At 48.9% G+C, this 20,635-nt stretch overlaps 1 protein-coding gene across 3 annotated transcripts; it reads left to right on the top strand.

Moving 5' to 3' along the window:
* The first annotated feature begins 3,016 nt into the window (after nucleotides 1-3,016).
* Mdc1 (mediator of DNA damage checkpoint 1) lies at nucleotides 3,017-19,438 on the top strand. Of its 3 annotated transcripts, none has more exons than XM_075979302.1 (15): nucleotides 3,022-3,089; nucleotides 6,628-6,763; nucleotides 8,501-8,881; nucleotides 8,965-9,040; nucleotides 9,553-10,244; nucleotides 10,831-10,896; nucleotides 11,016-11,105; nucleotides 13,248-13,967; nucleotides 14,073-14,116; nucleotides 15,165-16,877; nucleotides 16,946-17,068; nucleotides 17,145-17,327; nucleotides 17,585-17,710; nucleotides 17,804-17,914; nucleotides 18,976-19,438. In XM_075979302.1, the coding sequence occupies exons 2-15, from the start codon at nucleotides 6,631-6,633 to the stop codon at nucleotides 19,141-19,143; spliced, it is 4,626 nt and encodes a 1,541-aa protein (XP_075835417.1). In that variant the 5' UTR covers nucleotides 3,022-3,089; nucleotides 6,628-6,630; the 3' UTR covers nucleotides 19,144-19,438. The 3 variants fall into 3 exon arrangements, with proteins under 3 accessions (XP_075835419.1, XP_075835417.1, XP_075835418.1); XM_075979303.1 differs by lacking the exon at nucleotides 3,022-3,089 and adding an exon at nucleotides 3,234-3,389; XM_075979304.1 differs by lacking the exon at nucleotides 11,016-11,105 and having other exon boundaries at nucleotides 3,017-3,089.
* Nucleotides 19,439-20,635: the final 1,197 nt, after the last annotated feature.

Raw genomic sequence — 20,635 nt, 5'->3', positions numbered from 1 at the left:
ACTCGATCACGTGCGAGGCGACCATTGGTCTAGGAACCAGTGGCGAGCGCAGTCCTTTTCGGGAGTTGTAGTTCTCTATTGTTGTCCACGCTGCAAAATGAAGTTAGGCATGGGTGGGTACTGTGGGAGGCTTAGTGGGTAGCTTGCGCGTGGGTGTGATTGTGTTTATTTTTAAGGGAAAGTGACCTCTCACAAGATTCCTGTCCTCTAGTCCTGAGAGAGGTTTTTTGTGCTAAGAAGTTTTGGGAGGTCTGAGGTGTCCTCAATTGGGAGATGGGATAGGCACGCCCAGCAAGCTGCCCACCGCAGTAGATCTGGTCAGGGCAGACTGCATAGCTCAGCGGAAAGTCCCGAGAAATGTGGCGTCCTGCCCTGATACATTACTATCTAGCTCTTTGTGGTCCCAAGACAGGAACTTCAGTAAGCACCACTCACTCCCTCGCATCCCTCCTGAAGAAAAGGATTGTCCTCCTGTTTCTAAGGGAGTTGTCCCAAGGATGTTTCGAAAGAGAAACAAAATTGCAAGGACTTTTCAGACTAGAAATGTTGCCTGGGAGGGATGCTCATAAAGGGTGAAGGTGTAAATCTGTGCGTGGGGGTGGTGAGGTGGGGTTGAGCCTTTAGGACAACGGTGAAGACATCCTGGTCTTCTTGTCATTATAGACTGTGAATTAGAATTCCTAATTGAATATCAGCGTCTTCCGGTGCCTTTCAAGACACCTGGGCTTTTGGTTGGTTGATTTTATTCACTAGGCGTGGCTGTGGCAGAATCCTGCAATTGTGAAAAAGGGGATAGGGGAACTGAATGGACTCAGATCAGAGCCCATAAGCTTCCCAGGGTTTCATCTGATAGAAACTAAGTACCCTAAAAGGTGTAAAGGGAGCCAGGCAGTGGTGGCGCACGCCTTTAATCCCAACGCAGGAAACAAAATGATTAACTAGAGTCAGAACAGGTGTGGTTCGCACTGTTGTTTTCCAATTTAGAGGCCGAAGGATCTGAGGAAGTTCAAGGTCAACCTGGGCTAATTAAGAGAGTTCCTAGACAGCCCGAGGTGCAGCTTCAGACTGTAAAATTAGCTGTGCCCAACTTCCCAAGCAGTAGAGAGTTGAAGCAGGATTCTTGACATTGAAGGCTAACCTGGTCTACAAAATGAGAGTCGGTCTTGAAAACAAAACACATTCAGCTGGAGAGATGACTCAGCAATTAAGAGTATTTGCTGTTTTCGAGAAGACCCAGGTTCAATTCCCATCACCCACAGAAAGGCTTTCAACTATCCATGAGTCCAGTTCCAAGGGACCCAACACCCTTTTCTGTCCTCTGCAGGCATGTGGAACACAAATAGTGCACAGACAGCTATCCAAGCAAGGTACTAATACACATAAATATCTCTTTTTAAAAAATAGGAAACTGGGCAGTGGTGGCGCACGCCTTTAATCCCAGCACTAGGGAGGCAGAGGCAGGCAGATCTCTGTGCGTTCAAGGCCAACCTGGTCTACCGAGCAAGTTCCAGGACGAGCTCCAAAGCTACCGAGAAACCCCGTCTCGAAAAACCAAAAGAAAAAAGAAAATGAGGAAATATGCCGTATATGCCTTTAATCCCAGCACTCAGGATGATCTTTGTGAGTTCGAGGCCTGCTCTGGTCTCCAGGACATGCTCTAAAGCTACAGAGAAACCCTGTCTCAAAAAACCAAAAAAAAAAAAAAAAGAGGAAATGAGGCTGGAGCGATGGGTCAGTGGTTAAGAGCACTGGTTGTTCTTTCAGAGGACCTGAATTCAATTCCCAGCATCCACATGCAGCTCACAACTGCCTTTAACTCTAGTTCCAGGGGATCTGATACCTTCAGAGCAACACATAAAGTTAAATGAAATATTTAATAGAGAGCTGTGATAAGCAGTATGTAGAAGTGTTTTGGCCCAGACAGAGGCTGGAGGACCAGGGAGTTCGAGGCTGACCTGATGTGTCAGTTCTAAGCCTCACTATGCACATCGGTGAGGTACACAGTGAGACCCTTTCTCTGTCAGAAAGAAAATGTATCAAAAACATTGTTAATATTCAATCAATACCCAGATCAAGTCATCTTTTAAATAAAAGAACATTAAATAGCACTAATGTCGCCTTGTTCATTAAAAAATGTTTTGATTTTGGTGATGCTAACAATAAAAGTAATTATTTTTGGTTTCTTGAATTTGAATTTGTCCCATAAACAGTAGGAACATGGGGAAGGAATCCAACTTAGAGCTTCAACGTATGTCGATTTTATTGTGAACATACCGAGAGATAACCGATGGGAAAGAACTCTAAACTACCCAAGTCCAATTTCTTGCTATGCTTTCATCTTTTATTATGATAATGAAATTATCTTATCATATTTTTCCCTTTTCCGTGTTTTGAAAGATGACACCTTTGAAGTTTTAGCAAAACAGTTTGCCTAGCCACGTTTGTTTTATTTAGGATTCTCCATTTAGGAAGGTGACCTCAAAATGTCCGTCATCTTAGACATATATATATTTCTACTAAGCAGTCCAAACCAAAAAGAAATGAAATTCCTCTGCAATGGAGAGTTCTCAAGAGCCACGCCTACGGGCAGTTTTCCAATCTGCAACCTCCAGCCACGACTGCAGCCTGCAACCCCTCATTTCTCTTGAGCCGGCCGGCGCCATTTCTGGGATGACCGAGAAGGGCGCTCTGGCCCCGGGACGACGTACAGCCCTTCTAGCCGCCGGCAACTGGCGCCAGACTCTCTGGTAGGCATTTGGAAATCTGCGCGGGAAGTGTGCGGGTAGATGACGTCGCGCCGGTGGGTTGGGCCAGGGCGCTGGCCAATCACCGGGCCGGGTTCTTAGGTCCCACCCCTTCCCGTCCCCCGCGTTTCCTCCGGCGTGTTTCCCGCCGCTAGCCACACTTTAAAGCTGTGAGGGGCGAGGCAGGGGCGGGGCTTCCTGCGCGGGATTTGACTCAATCGGCGCGCTCCGACCTGTGAAAGACAGCTCCGGGAGCCAATCAGGGCATCGGCCCTCTTCCGGGATTCGCGTTCCCGCCACCCTGCCGGCGGCCGTTACTGGTGGCGCGCGCGCGGGGTTTCGTAGGTGAGTTCGGCCGCCCGCGCCCCGCTTACCTCCTCCAGGCCTCCCGCGGGCCGGAGGGGCGTGCCTTAGGTGTCACTGGGCGGAGGTAATGTGGGCTGCCCGTTTAGATCCTCAGGCTAATTACGGCCCCGGTGTAGGTTCGGTGACGCGGAGTCTTTAGGCCACGAGGGAACACACTCGCGCGTGGGTCAGATTGGAGCGAGAGTCGTAGGCATCGGCTGGGTTGACAGGACGGAGTTTCCTTCTTGGGGTTCCCTACTTTCCCTGTCAACGGTTTCCCCATGTGTGGCATCTTTATAGGTAAAACCTACCCATGCAATTTTGAATTTTTGTCTTTAATTTTTTCCCTTAGTCTGGAGCTCTGGAGATGGAGCTCCTATGAGAGCAGGGTTTATTTTGGTTGAGGCTGTGTGCCAAATACCGCGAAAGGGACCAGGTGTCCATAATGTTGTAGAGAAGCCTGACCCCTGTGTGGGGGTGGGGAGATGCAGATACAGTCTCACCTGTTCCGATCTGGAGGGATTTGTGAAAGACGTGTTTGAATTTAATCCAAACATTGTTGAGATCACGTAGGCTATTGCCAAGGCGTTACCAGGATCCTTAAAACTCATCTGTGTCGTTTCTCATATGAAAAAGTAATGGTTATATCTACAGGATTCTTCGGAAGAATAAATCAGTCAGTCAACTTAAAGTATTAAAACAGTTTGACCCGGGCAAGGTGGCACATGCTTTTAATCCCAGCATTCAGAGCAGAGGCAGGCGCATCTCTTAGTTCAAGCCCAGCCTGGTCTACGGAGTGAGTCCCAGGACAGCTAGGGCTACAGAGAAACCTGTCTGGGGGCGGGGGGGGGGGGGGGGGGGGGGGGGGGGGGGGGGATGGAAACAGTTTTTAACACACATACGTCTCTATGTTGCATCTGTGGTTCTTTGCACTTCAAGCTGAGGTATACTGACAAGAGTGTATAAACTATGGACTTTGTACAGTTCTCTGTGTCCTTAGTGGTTAGATATAAAATAGAAAACAGTATATTTCTTATAGCAATTTCTCAACACCACACTTACACACAGGCGAGGCTTGGTTCTAAGGAAGGTGTCAGATCCCCTGGAACTTGAATTACAAACTTATGAGCTATGTGGGTTTTGGGCACTGAACCCAGGTCCTCTTGAAGAGCATGTTGAACTCTTTCTTAACCACTGAGCCATCCCTTCAACCGCTAAACTTGCTATTTTTTTATTTTTATATTTTGTTTTTTTGAGACACGGTTTCTCTGTAGCTTTGGAGCCTGTGCTGAAACTAGCTCTTATAGTCCAGACTGGCCTCGAACTCACAGAGATCCACCTGCCTCTGCCTCCCAAGTGCTGGGATTAAAGGTGTGCCACCACTGCCCAGCTCGACTTGCTGTTTTTTTTAAAACAGGGTCTTGTTTGTTTGTTTCGAAGTGGGGTTTCTCTGTAGCCTTGGTTGTCCTGGAACTCATTCTGTAGATCAGGCAGGCCTCGAACTCACAGAGATCCTCCTGCCTCTGCCTCCCACATGCTGCAATTAAAGGCGTGCGCCACCTCCGTCCAACTTAAAAAAGGGTCTTAACATGTTGTCCGAGAGAACCTGGAGCTCCTGGACTCAGGCAGTTGCACTGCTTCAGCATGCTCAGTAGCTGGTGCTGTGGACTTACACCAACTCAATCCAGTTTCTCATGCTTTTATATACTTTAAAGTCTAGCTCAGTGGTAGAGCATTTGCCTTGTGTGAGGCCTAAGTTTAGTCTCTGGTACCTAAAATCCCATAAAATACCCCTTTGTATGTAATGGTATTCTTGGACGTTAATTCTCTGTCATGACCAAAAGTATAAATATGCACATATGTATCATTTGTTTCATTTTGGAGGACAAGGTCTTAGTACCCAAGGCTGGTTTCCACAGACAGGGTCTAACTACATAGACTATAAATACAGGACTAACCTTGAACTCACAGAACTCTGGCTGCCTCTGCCTCCCAAGTGCTATACCTGCTATACCACGTGTGTATCATCGTGCCTGGCTAAGTCTCCCAACTCTTCATCTTCCTGCCTCAGCACCCCAAGTGCTGGGATTACAGACATATGACAACATGTTTGAATCAAAGATTTTTGTTTGTTTGTTTTTAGACAGGGTTTCTCGGTGTAGCCCTGACTGTCCTGGAACCCGCTATGTAGACTAGTCTAGCCTTGAACTTGGAGATCACCCATCTCTACCTCTCAAGTGCTGGGATTAAAGGGGTATGCCATTTACTACCTAGCCCCCCAAAAATTTGTTCTTTTTTATTTTGTATTAGTAGTTTTAAGTGTTGAACATATGCCCTCAAATAACGCAAGGCCCTGCCTGATGTAGACAGAGTAAGGGCGAAAACAGTAAACCAGCCACACCAAACAAGAAAGGCAAAGCAGGTGTTAGTGACAACCCAGGCAAGTCTCAGGGCGCTTCCTGCAGGTCACAATGAGAGAGAAAGAGGGAGGGAGGGATGGGAAATATGACAACACCAACTAGATCAGGAACAGGAATGCGGACTGCATAAGAAGCAACACATGCTTCTCTGTGCACATAACTGTGTAAGTGCACACGTGCACAGCCACACGCACAAAAGCATGTGCACGTGTTTACGTATTTGTGTTAAGTGTGTATGACTGTAACACACGTGCATGTGACGGTTCATATGGATGCACACATGCACGCCTGTAACTGTACATATGTGTGCACTCATCGGGATCTCCGACCTAAAGGTCCCCACAGACCTCCCCTTCTGCACTGGAAACAACAGTGAGGTGGCCGTCAGGAAACCGGATTCGCAGGGCTGTCCAGCGGAGGGCTGCAGCCTGCCCACTATCCTAGCACTGCAGGCGGAATCTGTGGCGATGGTGTGCTGGGGAAAGGAGAGGAGGGAGAAAGGCACCTTTGGGCTGAGCCTAAGAAGTCACCAGTTGCCTTCGAACTCCCTGGAGCTTTGTACTGGGACTTTCTACTGGTCTAGCTCTGGTAAACTAGGAAAATGGTGTGTGTGTGTGTGTGTGTGTAAGCTGGCCAGCAGGGGAATGGCAGACTATGAGAGACGAATGTAAGCCGGGCAGTGGTGGTGCACACCTTTAATCCCAGCACTCGGGAGGCAGAGGCAGGCAGATCTCTGTGAGTTCGAGACCAGCCTGGTCTACAGAGCTAGTTCCAGGACAGGCTCCAAAGCCACAGAGAAACCCTTTCTCGAAAAAACAAAAAAACAAAACAAACAAAGAATGACTGACAGAAAAGCATCAGTCACCTCATGGTGGCTCCCATCTTTAATCCTAGCACTCAGGAGACAGAGACAGGTGGATCTTTGAGTTTAAGGCCAGCCTGGTCTACAGAGTGAGTTCCAGGAGAGCCCTACATAGAGAAACTGTGTGGAAAAACAGAAAAAGAGAAAGAAAAGCACCATCTCCATATGTATCCAGGCTTACCTCCAGTTATGATTTTCTCTATAAGCGCTTATATAAACTAATAACAGGAACAATGATAATGTGTTTTCTTTACAGATCATGGAAAACACCCAGGTTATTGATTGGGATGCTGAAGAAGAGGAGACAGAAATATCCAATGGGTCCCTGGGGCATAGCTTGGAGCCTATAGGGCGGCTACGTCTCTTCAGTAGTGCTCATGGACCAGAAAGAGGTCAGGGGATTGTTGGCAGCTGAAATATGAATATGGGTTTTTTCTTTGCCTTAGAGGTTGTTGGATCATTGGTAGAACTTTATATGTTTCAAAAGGGATATGAATAATTATTCTTTTTTTTTTAATTTTTTTTTCCCGAGACAGGGTTTCTCTGTAGCTTTGGAGCCTGTCCTGGAACTAGCTCTTGTAGACCAGGCTGGCCTTGAACTCCCAGAGATCCGCCTGCCTCTGCCTCCCGAGTGCTGGGATTAAAGACGTGTGCCACCACCGCCCAGTGTGAATAAATAATTAATTCTACTAGGGATTACAGAGAGGCCATGTGATTCAGGCCTGCATTTTCTAAGAGTTGATTTTCTTTTGCTAGAAAATTAAGAACTTGAAATAGAAATGCAGTATGGGCCGGGCGGTGGTGGCGCACGCCTTTAATCCCAGCAGTTGGGAGGCAGAGGCAGGCGGATCTCTGTGAGTTCGAGACCAGCCTGGTCTACAGAGCTAGTTCCAGGACAGGCTCCAAAGCCACAGAGAGACCCTGTCTCGAAAAACCAAAAAAAAAAAAAAAAAGAAATGCAGTATGGGCGCTGAAGAGATGACTCAGTGATTAGAGTACTTTCCTGCTCTTGTAGAGGACCTGCTTTACAGTCAGAGCACCCACATGATGGGTCATATGAACTTGTAGCTCCAGGGCACCTGCACAGACATGGTGGACATACACTCATACAGGTGCACACAAATACATAATTAAGAAATTTCTTTTTTGTTTTTTGGGTTTTTTTTTGGTTTTTGAGACAGGGTTTCTCTAGCTTTTAGAGCTACAGAGAAAAAACTCAGCCAGGCATATAATTTTTGAAAAATTAAAATACATTGTGGCCTAGAAATGGGTGTTGGTGATTGTGGAAGGACAATGGATATGTAATACAACTGAACGGTATATTCACAATGATTGAGATGCTTATATTTATATTGTCTATGTTTTTGTGTTTCTATGTAGTTCTTTCTGTCCTGGACTCACTATGTAGACCAGCTTCAAACTCAGAGATCCACTTACCTCTGCCTCTCAAATGCTAGAATTAAAGGCCTGTGCCACTACGCCCAGCCGTATTGTGTATTTTATCCAACGGAAAACACCCCTTGGGCATGGTAGTGTCTGTGACTCCTGTATTGAGGGGGTGAATCTAGAGTTTGAGGGTAACCTAGACCACATAGTAAGTTTGAAACCAATCTGGGCTGTAATAATAATGAGACCCTGGATCAAAAACACAGCAAGGGCTATAGTTCAGGGAAGAGTGCTTAGCTAGCATGCATAAAACTCTTGTTTTCAAGTTTGAGCAATTAGAAAACAAGAATAGTGTGAGTAGATAAAATACTGCAGATGAGTAATGATTGTAAGTGCTCTTTAGTCAGGTGGTGGTGGCGCAAACCTGATTTTAATCCCAGCACTCAGGAGGCAGAGGCAGGCAGATCCCTGTGAGTTCGAGGCCAGCCTGGTCTACAGAGCTAGTTCCAGGACAGGCTCCAAAGCCACATAATGAAACCCTGTCTCACTCCCCCCCCCCCAAAAAAAAAATAAACAAACAAAAAACCCACTCTGACCAAAAGTAAATGCTCTCCTATGCTGGTTATTTTTTAATCCCTGTAAGAGCTTTGAGTGAATAGTAGGGTACCATCTTTAGGCCAGGACTCCTCTGATTTTAATATTTCTGTTTGACCTATTCTTTTATATTTCTTTTCAATCCTTAGATTTCCCTCTCTACCTTGGCAAGAATGTAGTTGGCAGAAGCCCTGACTGCTCTGTGACCCTGCCTTTTCCATCCATCTCTAAACAGCATGCCATAATTGAGATCTCTGCTTACAACAAAGCCCCTATCCTCCAGGATTGTGGGAGCCTCAATGGCACTCAGCTCGTAAAGCCCCCTAAGGTCCTAACCCCTGGAGTGAGCCATCGTCTGAAGGACCAGGAATTAATTCTGTTTGCAGACTTTCCCTGCCAATACCGTCGCTTGGATGGTCCTCCACCTTTGGTCTCTCGGGGATTTCTAACTATAGAAGGGACCCCCAGAATACAGGGAGAATCTCAGACCTCCCGAGTTTTACTGGCTGAGGACTCAGAGGAGGAAGTGGGTAAGTTTGTGCCTTGGGAGTGTGTGTAAATAGACAGGGATGGAGATGTAAGCTTTCCATTTATTCCTTCCCGTTCCTGCCAGATTTTCCTTCTGGAAGGTGTGTGGCAAATGGATCAAGAAATCCAACATCCCCATCAGCAACAGTTGTTCCGGAGAGGTGAGTACCAAAGCACCAGATAACCGAGTCTTTCATTTTGTTTGGCAATCCTCTGGGTTCAGTTTGAGTGTTGAGATAACAGGTTTGAGCCATCTTACCTGGTTTTAGACACCTGCATTTTTGAATAAGGAGTTAAAGTGTCAATCTTGAAGAGATGAGATGACTTTTTTTAAAGATTTATTTATTTATTATGTATACAGTGTTCTGTCTGCATGTATGTCACCAGATCTCATTATAGATGGTTGTGAGCCACCATGTGGTTGCTGGGAATTGAACTCAGGATCTCTGGAAGAGCAGGCAGTGCTCTTAACCTCTGAACCATCTCTCCAGCCTCCAAGATGATTCTCTTGAACGGTGGAGCTGAGAGCCTAGGCATAATCATTTCCTCAGCTAAATTAAATTATGATGAGCATTTCATACTCGGTGGAGACAGGAAAAGCAGCTGCCAGCAGTAGAGTGCCTGCTCTTACGGCACTCATGGAAGTTATCCTGTGGATTCTTTGTCTTTGCAGTGATGAAGAGGCATCTTCTCCAGCCCCGAGAGTCCCTGGGCTGTCTCTGCCCTTTGACGTGGGCAGTGACACAGATGAAGAGCAGGGTCAGCAGCCGGCAGTGGGGGGATCCTCTTCAGCTAGGGCAGGTGCTGCTGCTGCAGAGGCTGAGCAGCCTGGAGTTAAAGGAATGACAGCTGGCATTCAGGTTGGGTCAGTTCTGGAGAGGAGCCTCACTCTTGGGGAGGACAGTGACACAGATGTGGAAGGAGAGGGGGTTCCTATGACCCCATGTGTAGGTCCTGGGAAGAAGAAGCAAATCCTGCTTGGAGTTGGTACAGAGGACCCTGGAGGACCTGGAGTGGGACATGTGCAGGGCAGCCCAGCCTCAGCTGTGGAGGAGAGCAGGGTGCCAGTGGCTGTCCCTTCAGAGACAAACCACACACCCATGGTGATTGACAGCGACACAGATGAGGAGGGTGAAGTCTCAGCAGCACTCACCTTGGCCCATCTGAAAGAGAGGGGAATTACTTTGTGGAGCAGAGACTCGGGCATGGAAGAGGTCAAGTCCCAACCCCAGGTCCTTGTAGAGCGAAGCCAGAGTGCCTCTGGAAGAGACAGTGACACGGACGTGGAGGAGGGAAAGAGAGAAATGGTCCCTGACAGCCCCATGGACGCAGAGAGCCAGCCTCCCCATAGAGCCAGAGATGGAGGTGAGGATGTGGACATGAACTCCCCTGGTGGCCACCTAGAGGGAAATCAGGCCTCCTCTGCCACAGTAGACAACAATGCTACACAAGTAGAGGAGGAAGTCCCGCCAGAGCCAGCTGTTACCCTAGGGGAGAAGCACCAGCTGCCTCTAGAGGAAGCCCAGCCTTCTGAGGAGGCCTGGGAAGCAGCTGTGGGGGAAGGCTCCTCTTCAGCAGTGGCAGATGTAAGAAAGAGCCAGCAGCCGGTAGAAGAAGATGCTGGGAGAGAGTGTGCCACAGCTGTTTCTGAGGCGGAGAGCACTCTTGAGGTGGGGGCCCAAAGCAGGTGGTGGTGTATATGGGTACTCTAGGGGATCCCACACAGCCACAGAGAGAGGGAGCACAAATGGGCAGAACCAAGACTGCCCTCTGCTCTGCCCTTGACCCTTGAAATAGGCCGTCTATAAGGTTAGAGGAGAACTGTAAAGGTCTTGAGGATGATGCTCTGCCCTTGACCCTTGAAATAGGCCGTCTATAAGGTTAGAGGAGAACTGTAAAGGTCTTGAGGATGAGAGCTGATACTTTACCTGTCTCATATCTCTTCCCACAGAATCTGACGATCTCTGCCTTCCAGCTACCCAGTGCTTTGTAGAAAGGGAGAGCCAGAGCTCAGAAGGTGAGGACAGTAGAAGCTGGTGATTAGACTGGTGGTCCTTGAAAGACGGTACGGCCTAGATGGGGAGTGGGGCCTGGCATTCTGGGGGAGCTGTGTTCCAGCCATCTTTTCTTGTGCAGCTCAGAGTTTGGAAGATGAGCCTACCCAGGGCTTCCCATGTACTCTGCCCCAAGAGCCTGGGCCTTCCCATCTTAGCCTTCAGACTCCAGGTATAACAAAGCCTCTCTGAACCCTCAGCTTCGTATTCTTTCTTGTTTTCTTCCTCTACATCCTTTCATGGTCTGTCTTGTTGGGAACTGTGGACCCCCAGACCCTGAATTTTCTGTAAACAACTTGTTTTCTTCTGCTTGCAGCTGCTTTGAACACAAGACAGGAGAGTGGTTTCTGGTGGGCTTGCAGCTGAGAGTTAGGGCATAGCCATTTGTCAAGGAGACCCTATATAAGCTGCCCTGGAACACAATACAGTGGGCATTCTTGAGGCATTTGTGGTGTTCTTGTTTCAAGAGTGACGTGTGTGTGTGTGTGTTTCAGTCGGCAGCCCCTTGCCCAGCTTGCGAACCTTGCAGTAGTGCAGGCAGTACGCTACAGCCTTATTACTGTAGTACAAGAAGTACAGTCGCTGCAGGACCATAGTACCACGTAGCACAGGAATTACAAGTCTTATTTTAAATTTATCTATTTTTATGTGTATGAGTGTTTGCTTGCATGTACTTACGTTCACCATGTGCATGCCTGCTGCTCACAGAGGTCAGGAGAGGTTGTCTTCGCCCCTGGAACTGGAGTTAAGAACAGTAGTGAGTCACCATGTGATTTCAGAACTGAACCCAGGTCCTCTGCTAGAGCAACCAGTACTATTAAATTCTGAGCCATCTCTCCAGCCCCTCATTCATTTTAATTTGCTTGTTTGTTTGTTTGTTTGGAGACAAAGAGTTCATACAGCTGAGGATGAGCTTGAACTTCTGGTCCTCCGAGTGGTGGGATTATAGGTGTCCTAGGATGGACAGGGCTTCATGAGTGCTGGATGAGCTCCAGCAGCTGAGCTGCATCTCCAGCACCACCATTCATACTCTTTTGCTGTTCCACTGGTGCTCTCCATTTCGTGAGGAAAAGAAATCCATAGCAGACATGAGATACACACTTGGGACGCAGAGGCAGGAGCTCAGAGCTAGCCTAAACTATATAGAAAGTACGTTAGACCTTGTCTCAAAAAAAAGAAAAAAAAGATGGAGCTGGGGCAGTGCTGGTGCACACCTTTAATCCCAGCGCTCGGGAGGCAGAGGCAAGCAGATCTCTGTGAGTTTGAGGCCAGTTTAGCATACAGAGTGAGTTCCAGGACAGCCAGGGATACACAGAGAAACCCTGTCGGTGGGGGGGGGGGGGGTCAGGGAGATGGGCTAGAGAAATGGCTGAATGGTTAAGAGTGGTAACTGTTCGGAGGACAAGAGTTCAGTTCTGGCTCCCATGTCAGGAGCTGACAACTGTACGCCCAGCTTCTGGAGATCCATGGGCACCCACACACATAATATACGCACATACATGTAAATAAAAATTTAAAAATACATCTTAAAAGATAAGACAATAAGGCGTGTGATAGCACACGCCTTTAATCCCAGCACATGGGAGGTAGAGGCAGGCGGATCTCAGTAAATTTGAGGCCAGCCTGATCTATAAAAATGAGTTTCAAGCCGGGCGATGGTGGCGCACGCCTTTAATCCCAGCACTCGGGAGGCAGAGGCAGGCGGATCTCTGTGAGTTCGAGACCAGCCTGGTCTACAGAGCTAGTTTCAGGCCCGTCAGAACTGTTACACAGAGAAACCCTGTGTCAGAAAACAAAACAAAACAAGACAACAAATAAAAGCAGGTTACTGGGCCTTACCCTGATTCTAGTTCAGGAGATTTGGGATTGGCCCAGAAGTCAATTTTTCCCCTCTGCAGGGGAACTCAGGGCCTTACACATGCCCAGGAGTACTCTCCTCGGGCACATACCCAATCCTTGTTTTTCAGAGATTATAATCTCCTAGAATAGCACGTAGTGTTTTAACTGCCACCCTGTTCCAGGCTTGCCTTTAGTAACCCATTTAGCCATTTGTGAGTGTGCCCTAGCTCTTTGCCTTATTGCCTTTAAAAAAAAAAAAACTTTATTTAACTTTATTTTATGGGCATTGGTATAATGATGTCAGATTCTCTGGAACAGGAGTTACAGACAGCTGTGAGCTGCCTATGTGGATGCTGGGAATTGAACCCGGGTCCCCTGGAAAAGCAATCAGTGCTCTTAACCATTGAGCCATCTCGCCAGCCCCTTATTGCCTCCTTTACCTGCATCCCCATCTCCTTTTTCTGATCCTCTCTAGGTGCAGGTGCCCTGGATGTGCCTTGGGAGGTTTTGGCTACACAGCCATTTTGTCTGAGAGAACCTGAGGCCTCGGAACCCCAGCTCGTCGCCACCCACCTTGAAGCTCATGGATCTCCTCCATCTCTACCTAGTGCACCACCAGGACACCAGTATTTGGTTCACACAGAGCTGTCGGGAGTTCAAGGCAGAGAGATACAAACTATGGAGAAAGCCATGGGTATACCAAAGGAAACAGCAGACAGGGTGACCCCTGAGAGAGAGCCATTGGAAAGGAAAGTCAGGGAAAGAGCATCAGACAGTGAGAGAGAGGATGTGATGGGGGAGGAACTACCTCAGGTGACAGAGCACAGAGAGCCAAAGACGGTGCTGGCTAGAGACGGACAGGAGTCTAACAAGGGGAAGGGTGGGGATCCTGAAGGAAATAGGGAGAGTTTGAAGGTAGAAATGGAGATGTCCAAAGACACACAGAAGAGAGAGAGAGAAGTGGGGAAGACAGAACCAGAGAGAGAATGGGAGCCAGCTGGTTTAGAAGTGAACCTAGATAGAGGGGTGGCTGAGGGAGGGAGCCATGATCAGAAAGAGCAGATTGCCAGTCCAACACTAAAGCCTGGACTTGGCATGGGGGACCTTGAGGGACTGACATCAGCCCCGCCAGTCTGTGGGAGCCAGGGAGATGGAGGCAAGGGAGACCCCGTGAGCCCCGGGAGGCAGCAGAGAGGTAAGTGAGGTCGAGGGAGGCAGTGTGCTGTGCAGCCCTCATGGCATTGGTCCTGCACTGCGGCTGCACAGAACTCAGCCTCTCCTGTTTCCACTCTCTGACTAGGCCGCTTGAGTTGCAAGATGATGTCTGCTGGAAAGGCTTCCGGGGTGAGCTAGCTCAGCTGCTTTTTGTCCTGCCCCTACTTCACAAGTCACCCCCAACCCTGGCAGCTTCTTTGTCTACCCAGCCTGCCTTTTCTCACTGCATGTACATTTGTGCATGGCTGAGGGTTTGTGTTTGGGGAGGTGCATGAGGAAGCCAAGTAACAACCTGTATGGTGTTCATCAGGAACCACCCAACTTTTGGGAAGGGTGGGAGTCAGGACCTTGAGCTGGGTTAGAATCTGTTAAAGTAGACTAGGCTGCTTGGCCAGCAAGGTCCCGGGACCATCCTGTCTCTACCCGCCTGGCTCTGGGATCGCAAGCTTATGTCACGATCCCTGACTTTTTTACATGGCTTCTGAAGCTCAGATTCAGATCCTAGTTGCTTGCCTTGGTTACTGAACTCTGCAATCCCATGTTCTCCGTTTTCTTCATCACTCATTAGTTGACTTCTGTTCCTGTTCTGCCACCCATTGTTCCCAAGTGGCCGTTTTCCTTTATTGACTCAGAAGTCTGTGCTTCTGCCCTCTTTGCCTACCCACCAGTGCAGAACACTGGACTAGAGTTATGAAGAGAGAGAGGCCTCTTATGGTATCCAAAAGATTGCTTCTTCTCCCAAGGAGTTCCTAGCCTAAAGAGAGGTCACAGAAAGAAGTGCCAGTGAGCATGTCCTGACCATAAATAGAATCAAAGCCAGACATACTAATGGGCCTGTCATCCCAGTACTGGGCAGGAAAGGCAGGAAGATGGGTGGAGGGGGGACACAGCAATCACATGAGAAAGATCAAGATTCATGCCCACCTCTTTCTTTTTTTTTTTTTAACTAGTTTTATTTTATAATTCATTGGTGTTTTGCCTGCATGTATGTCTATGTGAGGGTGTCAGATCTTCTGGGAATGGAGTTACAAACAGGTATGAGCTGCCATGTGGGTGCTGGGAATTGAACTCAGGTCCTCTGGAAGAGCAGCTAGTGCTCTTAATCACTGAGCCATCTCTCCAGGCCCACTGACCTCTTTCTTGCTACCTTTTATCACTTGCCTCTCCTTCTCCTCAGGGTGATCCAGAACCCCAAGCCCATTGCCTGCTTTCTCCAGTGCCTGAAGCTTCAGCTCCACCTCAGAGTCTCCTCACCTCTCAGAGCCCAAAGCAGTCTCCGCCTCCACCTTTGATGTCTTCCCCTTCTGAGCCACACCTTCCTGAGAGTCTTCACACAGAGCCTCCTGTCAGGCCTCGGCGGTCCTCCAGGATGACCCCCTCATCCTCTGCTGCCCTTAAGCCTTACACTGCCTGCCCCACAGACCTGCCTGCTGCCCCCAGACCCACATCTCAGGTCACTCGGAGCAGGGCAAATAAGTCCTCTGCCAGGACCCCAGAAGTGATTGTCCCTATAGACTCTGAGCTCCAGCCTCCCACCTCCACAGAACAACCTGCCATCCCCGGACCCACATCTCAGGTCACTCAGGGCAGCACAGATAGTTCCTTTGATAAGACACCTGAATCAGTTCTCACAGGTCCTGAAATCCAGCCTCCCACCACAGAACAGCCTGTTAGCCCAAACCCTACACCTCGGGCCACTCGGGGCAGGCCAAGTAGGTCTTCCATCAAGACTCCAGAACTAAATGTCCCCACTAGCTCTGAACTCCAGCCTCCCACCTCCACAGAACAAGCTGTCATACCTAAGCCCACATCTCGGGCCACCCGGGGCAGGGCACGTAAGTCTCCTATCAGGACCCCAGAACCAGTTGTCCCCACTGTCTCTGAAATTCATCTTCCCACCTCCACAGAACAAGCTATCATACCTAAACCCACATCTCGGGCCACCCGGGGCAGGCCACATAAGTCTATCAGGACCCCAGAACCAGTCGTCCCCACTGGTCCCGAACTCCAGCCTGTCATCTCCACAGAAGAGCCTGTCACCCCTAATCTCACATCTCGGTCCTCTCAGGGCAGGTCACGTAAATCTATCAGGACCTCAGTTGTCCCCACTGGCCCTGAATTCCAGCCTGCCATCTCCACAGAACAGCCTGTCACCCCTGAGCTCTCATCTCAGGGAAGGGCACGTAGGTCTTCTGTCAGAACTGAAGCCAGCATCTCTACAGCCCCTGAGCTTAAGCCTTTCACATCTAGAAAACCTCCTGCCCCCAAGCCCACAGCTCTGGGCACTCGGGGAAGGACATGTAAGCCCTCCATTGAAGAGTCTAAATCAGTTGAACCAGTAGCCCCTAATTTTGATCCTCCCATCTCCACAGACCATCTTGTTACCCCCGAGGTGACAGATCAGAGCATAACACTAAAGTCTTCACCGCTAAATGCTTCCACAGTGTCCACTACCCCTGAAATGGAACCTGGTCCCCCAGAGCCCGTTCCTCAAGGCAGTCGCCGAAGGAGGCGCAAGGCTGCGGGGAAACAGGGCTCCCACGTAGTTCCCATTGACCGTGAGCCTCACTCTGCTCCCTCTAAACCCGAGTCCCAGGCTTCAACCAACCAAAGCTCAGGGACATTAGAAGAAGCTGAGTTGATCACAGTCGCTCCTGAGGCTGCCATTGCTCAGGTTCCAGAGACCCCCCCTCACATTCTTCTGATGCAAAAGGAAGCAGCTGGGAGATCAGGGCTCACTCCCAAACCCCAGCCTGAGGCCTCTCGAGTCCACAAGGAGCCCTCCACTACCACAGACTCACCACTTCAGAAACGTCCCCGAAGACAAGTTCCCCAGATGACCATCGTCCCCAAGGAAGAAGATCCTCCAGAAACACCAGTGAAGGAAGAGGTAAGAGTCAGCCCCCTAACTAGGAGCAAAAGCTACAGGACTCAAATGCCCACTGACAGGATTTTCAGCCTCAGGAGAGAGCAATTCCGGTACCAGGCAAGAGAAAGAGGGGTCGTGTGGAAGATGAGACCCAGGGAAACCCAAGTCGAAGCCGGCGGGCTAAACCTAACCAAGAAGCAGTAGCTCCCAAGGTAGGAAACCAGGGCTGGGGGCTGAGGTGAGTGCAGCTGATGTGGGTGCTGTGACCATCTTCACACCGTCCCCTAGGTCCTCTTCACAGGAGTCGTGGATTCTCGTGGAGAGCGTGCAGTCCTGGCTCTGGGAGGCAGTCTGGCCAGCTCAGTAAATGAGGCCTCTCACCTGGTCACCGATCGCATCCGCAGGACAGTCAAGTTCTTGTGTGCTCTGGGGAAGGGTATCCCCATTCTCTCCCTGAACTGGCTGTATGAGGTAAGAAGATGGTGAGTAAGGAAAGACTGCTCACCTACCCTCAGGAAGCAGTGACAGGAGCGGAGGTGGGGAAGGGCGTGTTAGTGAGACAGAGGCTGCTTTGAAGAGGTTTATTGTAAGAGCCTGAATGACTCGGTGGTAGCACACTTGCCCAGAGTGCTTGAAGTCTTGGGTGAGTCCTCAGCACTGGGAAGGAGAAAGAAGACATAATGAGTTCTCTTCAGATGAACCGTTGTTCTGCCTGTTCTTCCCCTTAGTCCAGAAAGGCTGGTCACTTCTTGCCGCCTGATGACTACTTGGTGACTGATCCTGAACAAGAGAAGAATTTTAGCTTCAGCCTTCGGGATGCCCTGAGCCGGGCTCGGGAACGGAAATTGCTGGAGGTGAGGGGCTGCCTTCTGCAACATGCCTGAGTCCTACCCAGTGGCCTTCGCCTCTCCGTGCAGACACCTGTCTCCACCTCTCCTCTTTGCTAGGGCTATGAGATTCATGTGACCCCTCGCGTGCAGCCACCTCCAGCTCAGATGGCAGAGATCATTGGCTGCTGTGGAGGCACCGTCCTGCCCAGCATGCCCCATTCCTACAAGGTATGATGGGCGTGTGCACAGCCTGAAGGGGGGCAGCGAGGAGGTGGTGGGGATGAGGACAGGGTGGAGACAAAGGCTGACAGGAGTGAGGGAAGAGAGCTGCTGGCACCAGTGGATATATACTCATAAAACAGCAGCCTGGACTGCGCGTGACTGTTCCCCCACCCAAATTGTTTTTTAAGATCTATATTATGCACAGAGAATAGGGGCCATCATGTGAGTGCTGGAAACTAAACCTGTTATTGCGAACCATCTCTCCAGCGCCCTTTTTTTTTTAATTAAAAAAATCCATATTCTTTGTGCCCATATTCAGCAGTTTCGATTATGTATCCTTTTTTTTAAAAGTCTGTAATCAGGGTGGCCTCAATCTAGCATCAGCCCCTTACACTTAACCCAGCAGTTCTCGACCTTCTGACACTGCTGGAGGGTTTTTTTGGTTTGGTTTTGGTGGGAGTTTTTTTTTGTTTTGTTTTGTTTTTCCGAGACATGGTTTCTCTGTAACTTTGGAGCCTGTCCTGGACTAGTTCTGTAGACCAGGCTGGCCTCAAACTCACAGAGATCCTCCTGCCTCTGCCTCCTGAGTGCTGGGATTAAAGGCATGCGCCACCACCGCCTAGCTTGGTGTATGCAAATTATAATTATAAAAACAGCAATGGGGGCTCACATGGCAGCTGCTTGCCTAGGTAGCATATATAGCAGCTCTGGGTTTGACGCCTAGCACACATAAACTGGCCTGTAATCCCAGCATCTGAGGTAGAGGCAAGAAGACCAGAAGTTCAAGATCATCTTTAGCTACGAAGTAAATTTCAGGCCAGCTCAGTATGAAACCGCTTTTCAAAAAAGAAAGTGGAAGGTAGGCTGATCTGTTTTGAGTTAACCTTTGGGGCAAGAATACTTGATAGGCAGGGCAGTGTACTTCATGTATGCTTTGTATGTTTGTGCGCGCATGTCTGTGTGTATGACTGTAGATATATATAGTCTCGGTTCTGAGGCTGCTTAGGGCATCCTGATCTGTTCCTAGGTTCCTTTCTTCCTAACTCTGTCTCTTCTGCTCCTCACAGCCTCAGCGAGTTGTCGTGACCTGCACTGAAGACCTTCCTTGCTGTGCTGTCCCCACTGGCCTGGGGCTGCCCCTCCTCTCTTCTGAGTTCCTCCTGACTGGAGTGCTGAAGCAGGAAGCCACACCAGAGGCCTTTGTCCTCTCCAATTTAGAAATGTTATCTTCCTAAAAAATACAAATCTACCAGCAAACACTCCTAGAAAACACTTGGAAAAGAAACATAAATACACAATTAAGACCCAGCAAGGTAGTCCACACCTTTAATCTGAGCACTTGAGAGGCAGAGGTAGGCAGATTTTTGTGAGTTCCAGGCCAGCCAGGGCTACATAATAAGATCCTTTCTCAAAAAACAAATAAACAAAAAACCCTCAGGCCTTCACAAAGACCTAAGGTATTGGGAATGTACGGGTAAGGCCACAGAGCTTTTGAAAAAGAAAAAAATAAAAAAGGACTTTTTTCCCTAAGATGTCCAGTTTTAAATTGTCCAAACCCAGGCTGGGGGTAGTTGTGTGGCAGAGCACTTGTCGTCGTGGTGAGGGCCTGCTTCATCAGCGGCCTGCAGCTGCTCTGGTGGAACGGCTGTTCCAGGCCCAGCACCCTGGTGGGCCTGTTCTTTGGAAGCTGTCACTTCCCTTTTCTTCCCAGGATTCTTGTTTGTTTTGTTTTGTTTTAGACAGGGTTTTACTGTAGCTTTTGGAGTCTGTCCTGGAACTAGTTCTTGTAGACCGGTCTGGCCTCGAACTCACCGGAGATCCCCCTGCCTGTTGGGATTAAAGGCCGAGTGCTGGGATTAAAGGCGTGCGCCACCAGTGCCTGGCTCTTCCCAGGATTCTTACTTTACTAAGTAAAGCAGCTCCCAGGAGTGCCTGACTGAGAAGATGCAAGTGGCTCACGGCATGCTTTCTGGTCTGTGACTGGCCCAGTTAGAAAGGGTGTTCATGTGCTTTTGCAATGCTTGCTGTTAGCTGTGGTCGTCTCTGTAGGTCGGCGCTCACGCAGCCTGCCTGATGGCGAGTTTCTGGTGTGGCAACACAGTCTGAACTTGCACTCCTTCATCAACATTGATTTAGAGCAAATTGTATTTGTTTTTAAGAGTTGGCCACTTTCCAAGATGTGGAGAGCATGGAACTCTTGGGCACTGCTAGTATTTGGTTTAGCTTCCGCAATGAACAGTTGAAAAGTTCCTTTAAAGTTGAGGGCAAAGTTAGTCACGCGCTCAGTTCCTGTAGTCCCACTACTTAGGAGGTTTGAAGCAGGAAGTTCACAAATTCCAGTTCAGACTGGGCTACAGAGTAAAACCCTGCCTTGAAAAGTTTTTTTTTTTTTTATGTTTTTTGTGGTTAGCTTTCATAATTTTTACGGTAGGTCAGTATTCATTTGACCTACCTGCTTACCATATGACCAGCAATGCTGTTCTTTCTCCTATTGGGAAATTCTATACTTGACCTCTAATCTGAACAGTCCAGGTAGAGGCCAGTGGGATCAGAAGTTCAAGGTCAGCTTTGGCTACTTAGCAAACGAGAGCCCAGTCTAAAACTACAAGACTCAACAGTGGAAAACAGGCACTTGATAAATGTTTTTGTTTTTTTGGGTGGGGCTTTTTTTCTTTATGCTTGATAAGCAATGATTTTGCCGCTATGCCTCATTCCCAGCCCCCTATT

This window comes from Microtus pennsylvanicus, chromosome 7 (assembly GCF_037038515.1).
Source record: "Microtus pennsylvanicus isolate mMicPen1 chromosome 7, mMicPen1.hap1, whole genome shotgun sequence".
Classification (NCBI taxonomy): Eukaryota; Metazoa; Chordata; class Mammalia; order Rodentia; family Cricetidae; genus Microtus; species Microtus pennsylvanicus.
The sequence above is the reverse complement of the archived record's forward strand: the minus strand, read 5'-3'. Positions and strand labels throughout refer to the sequence as shown.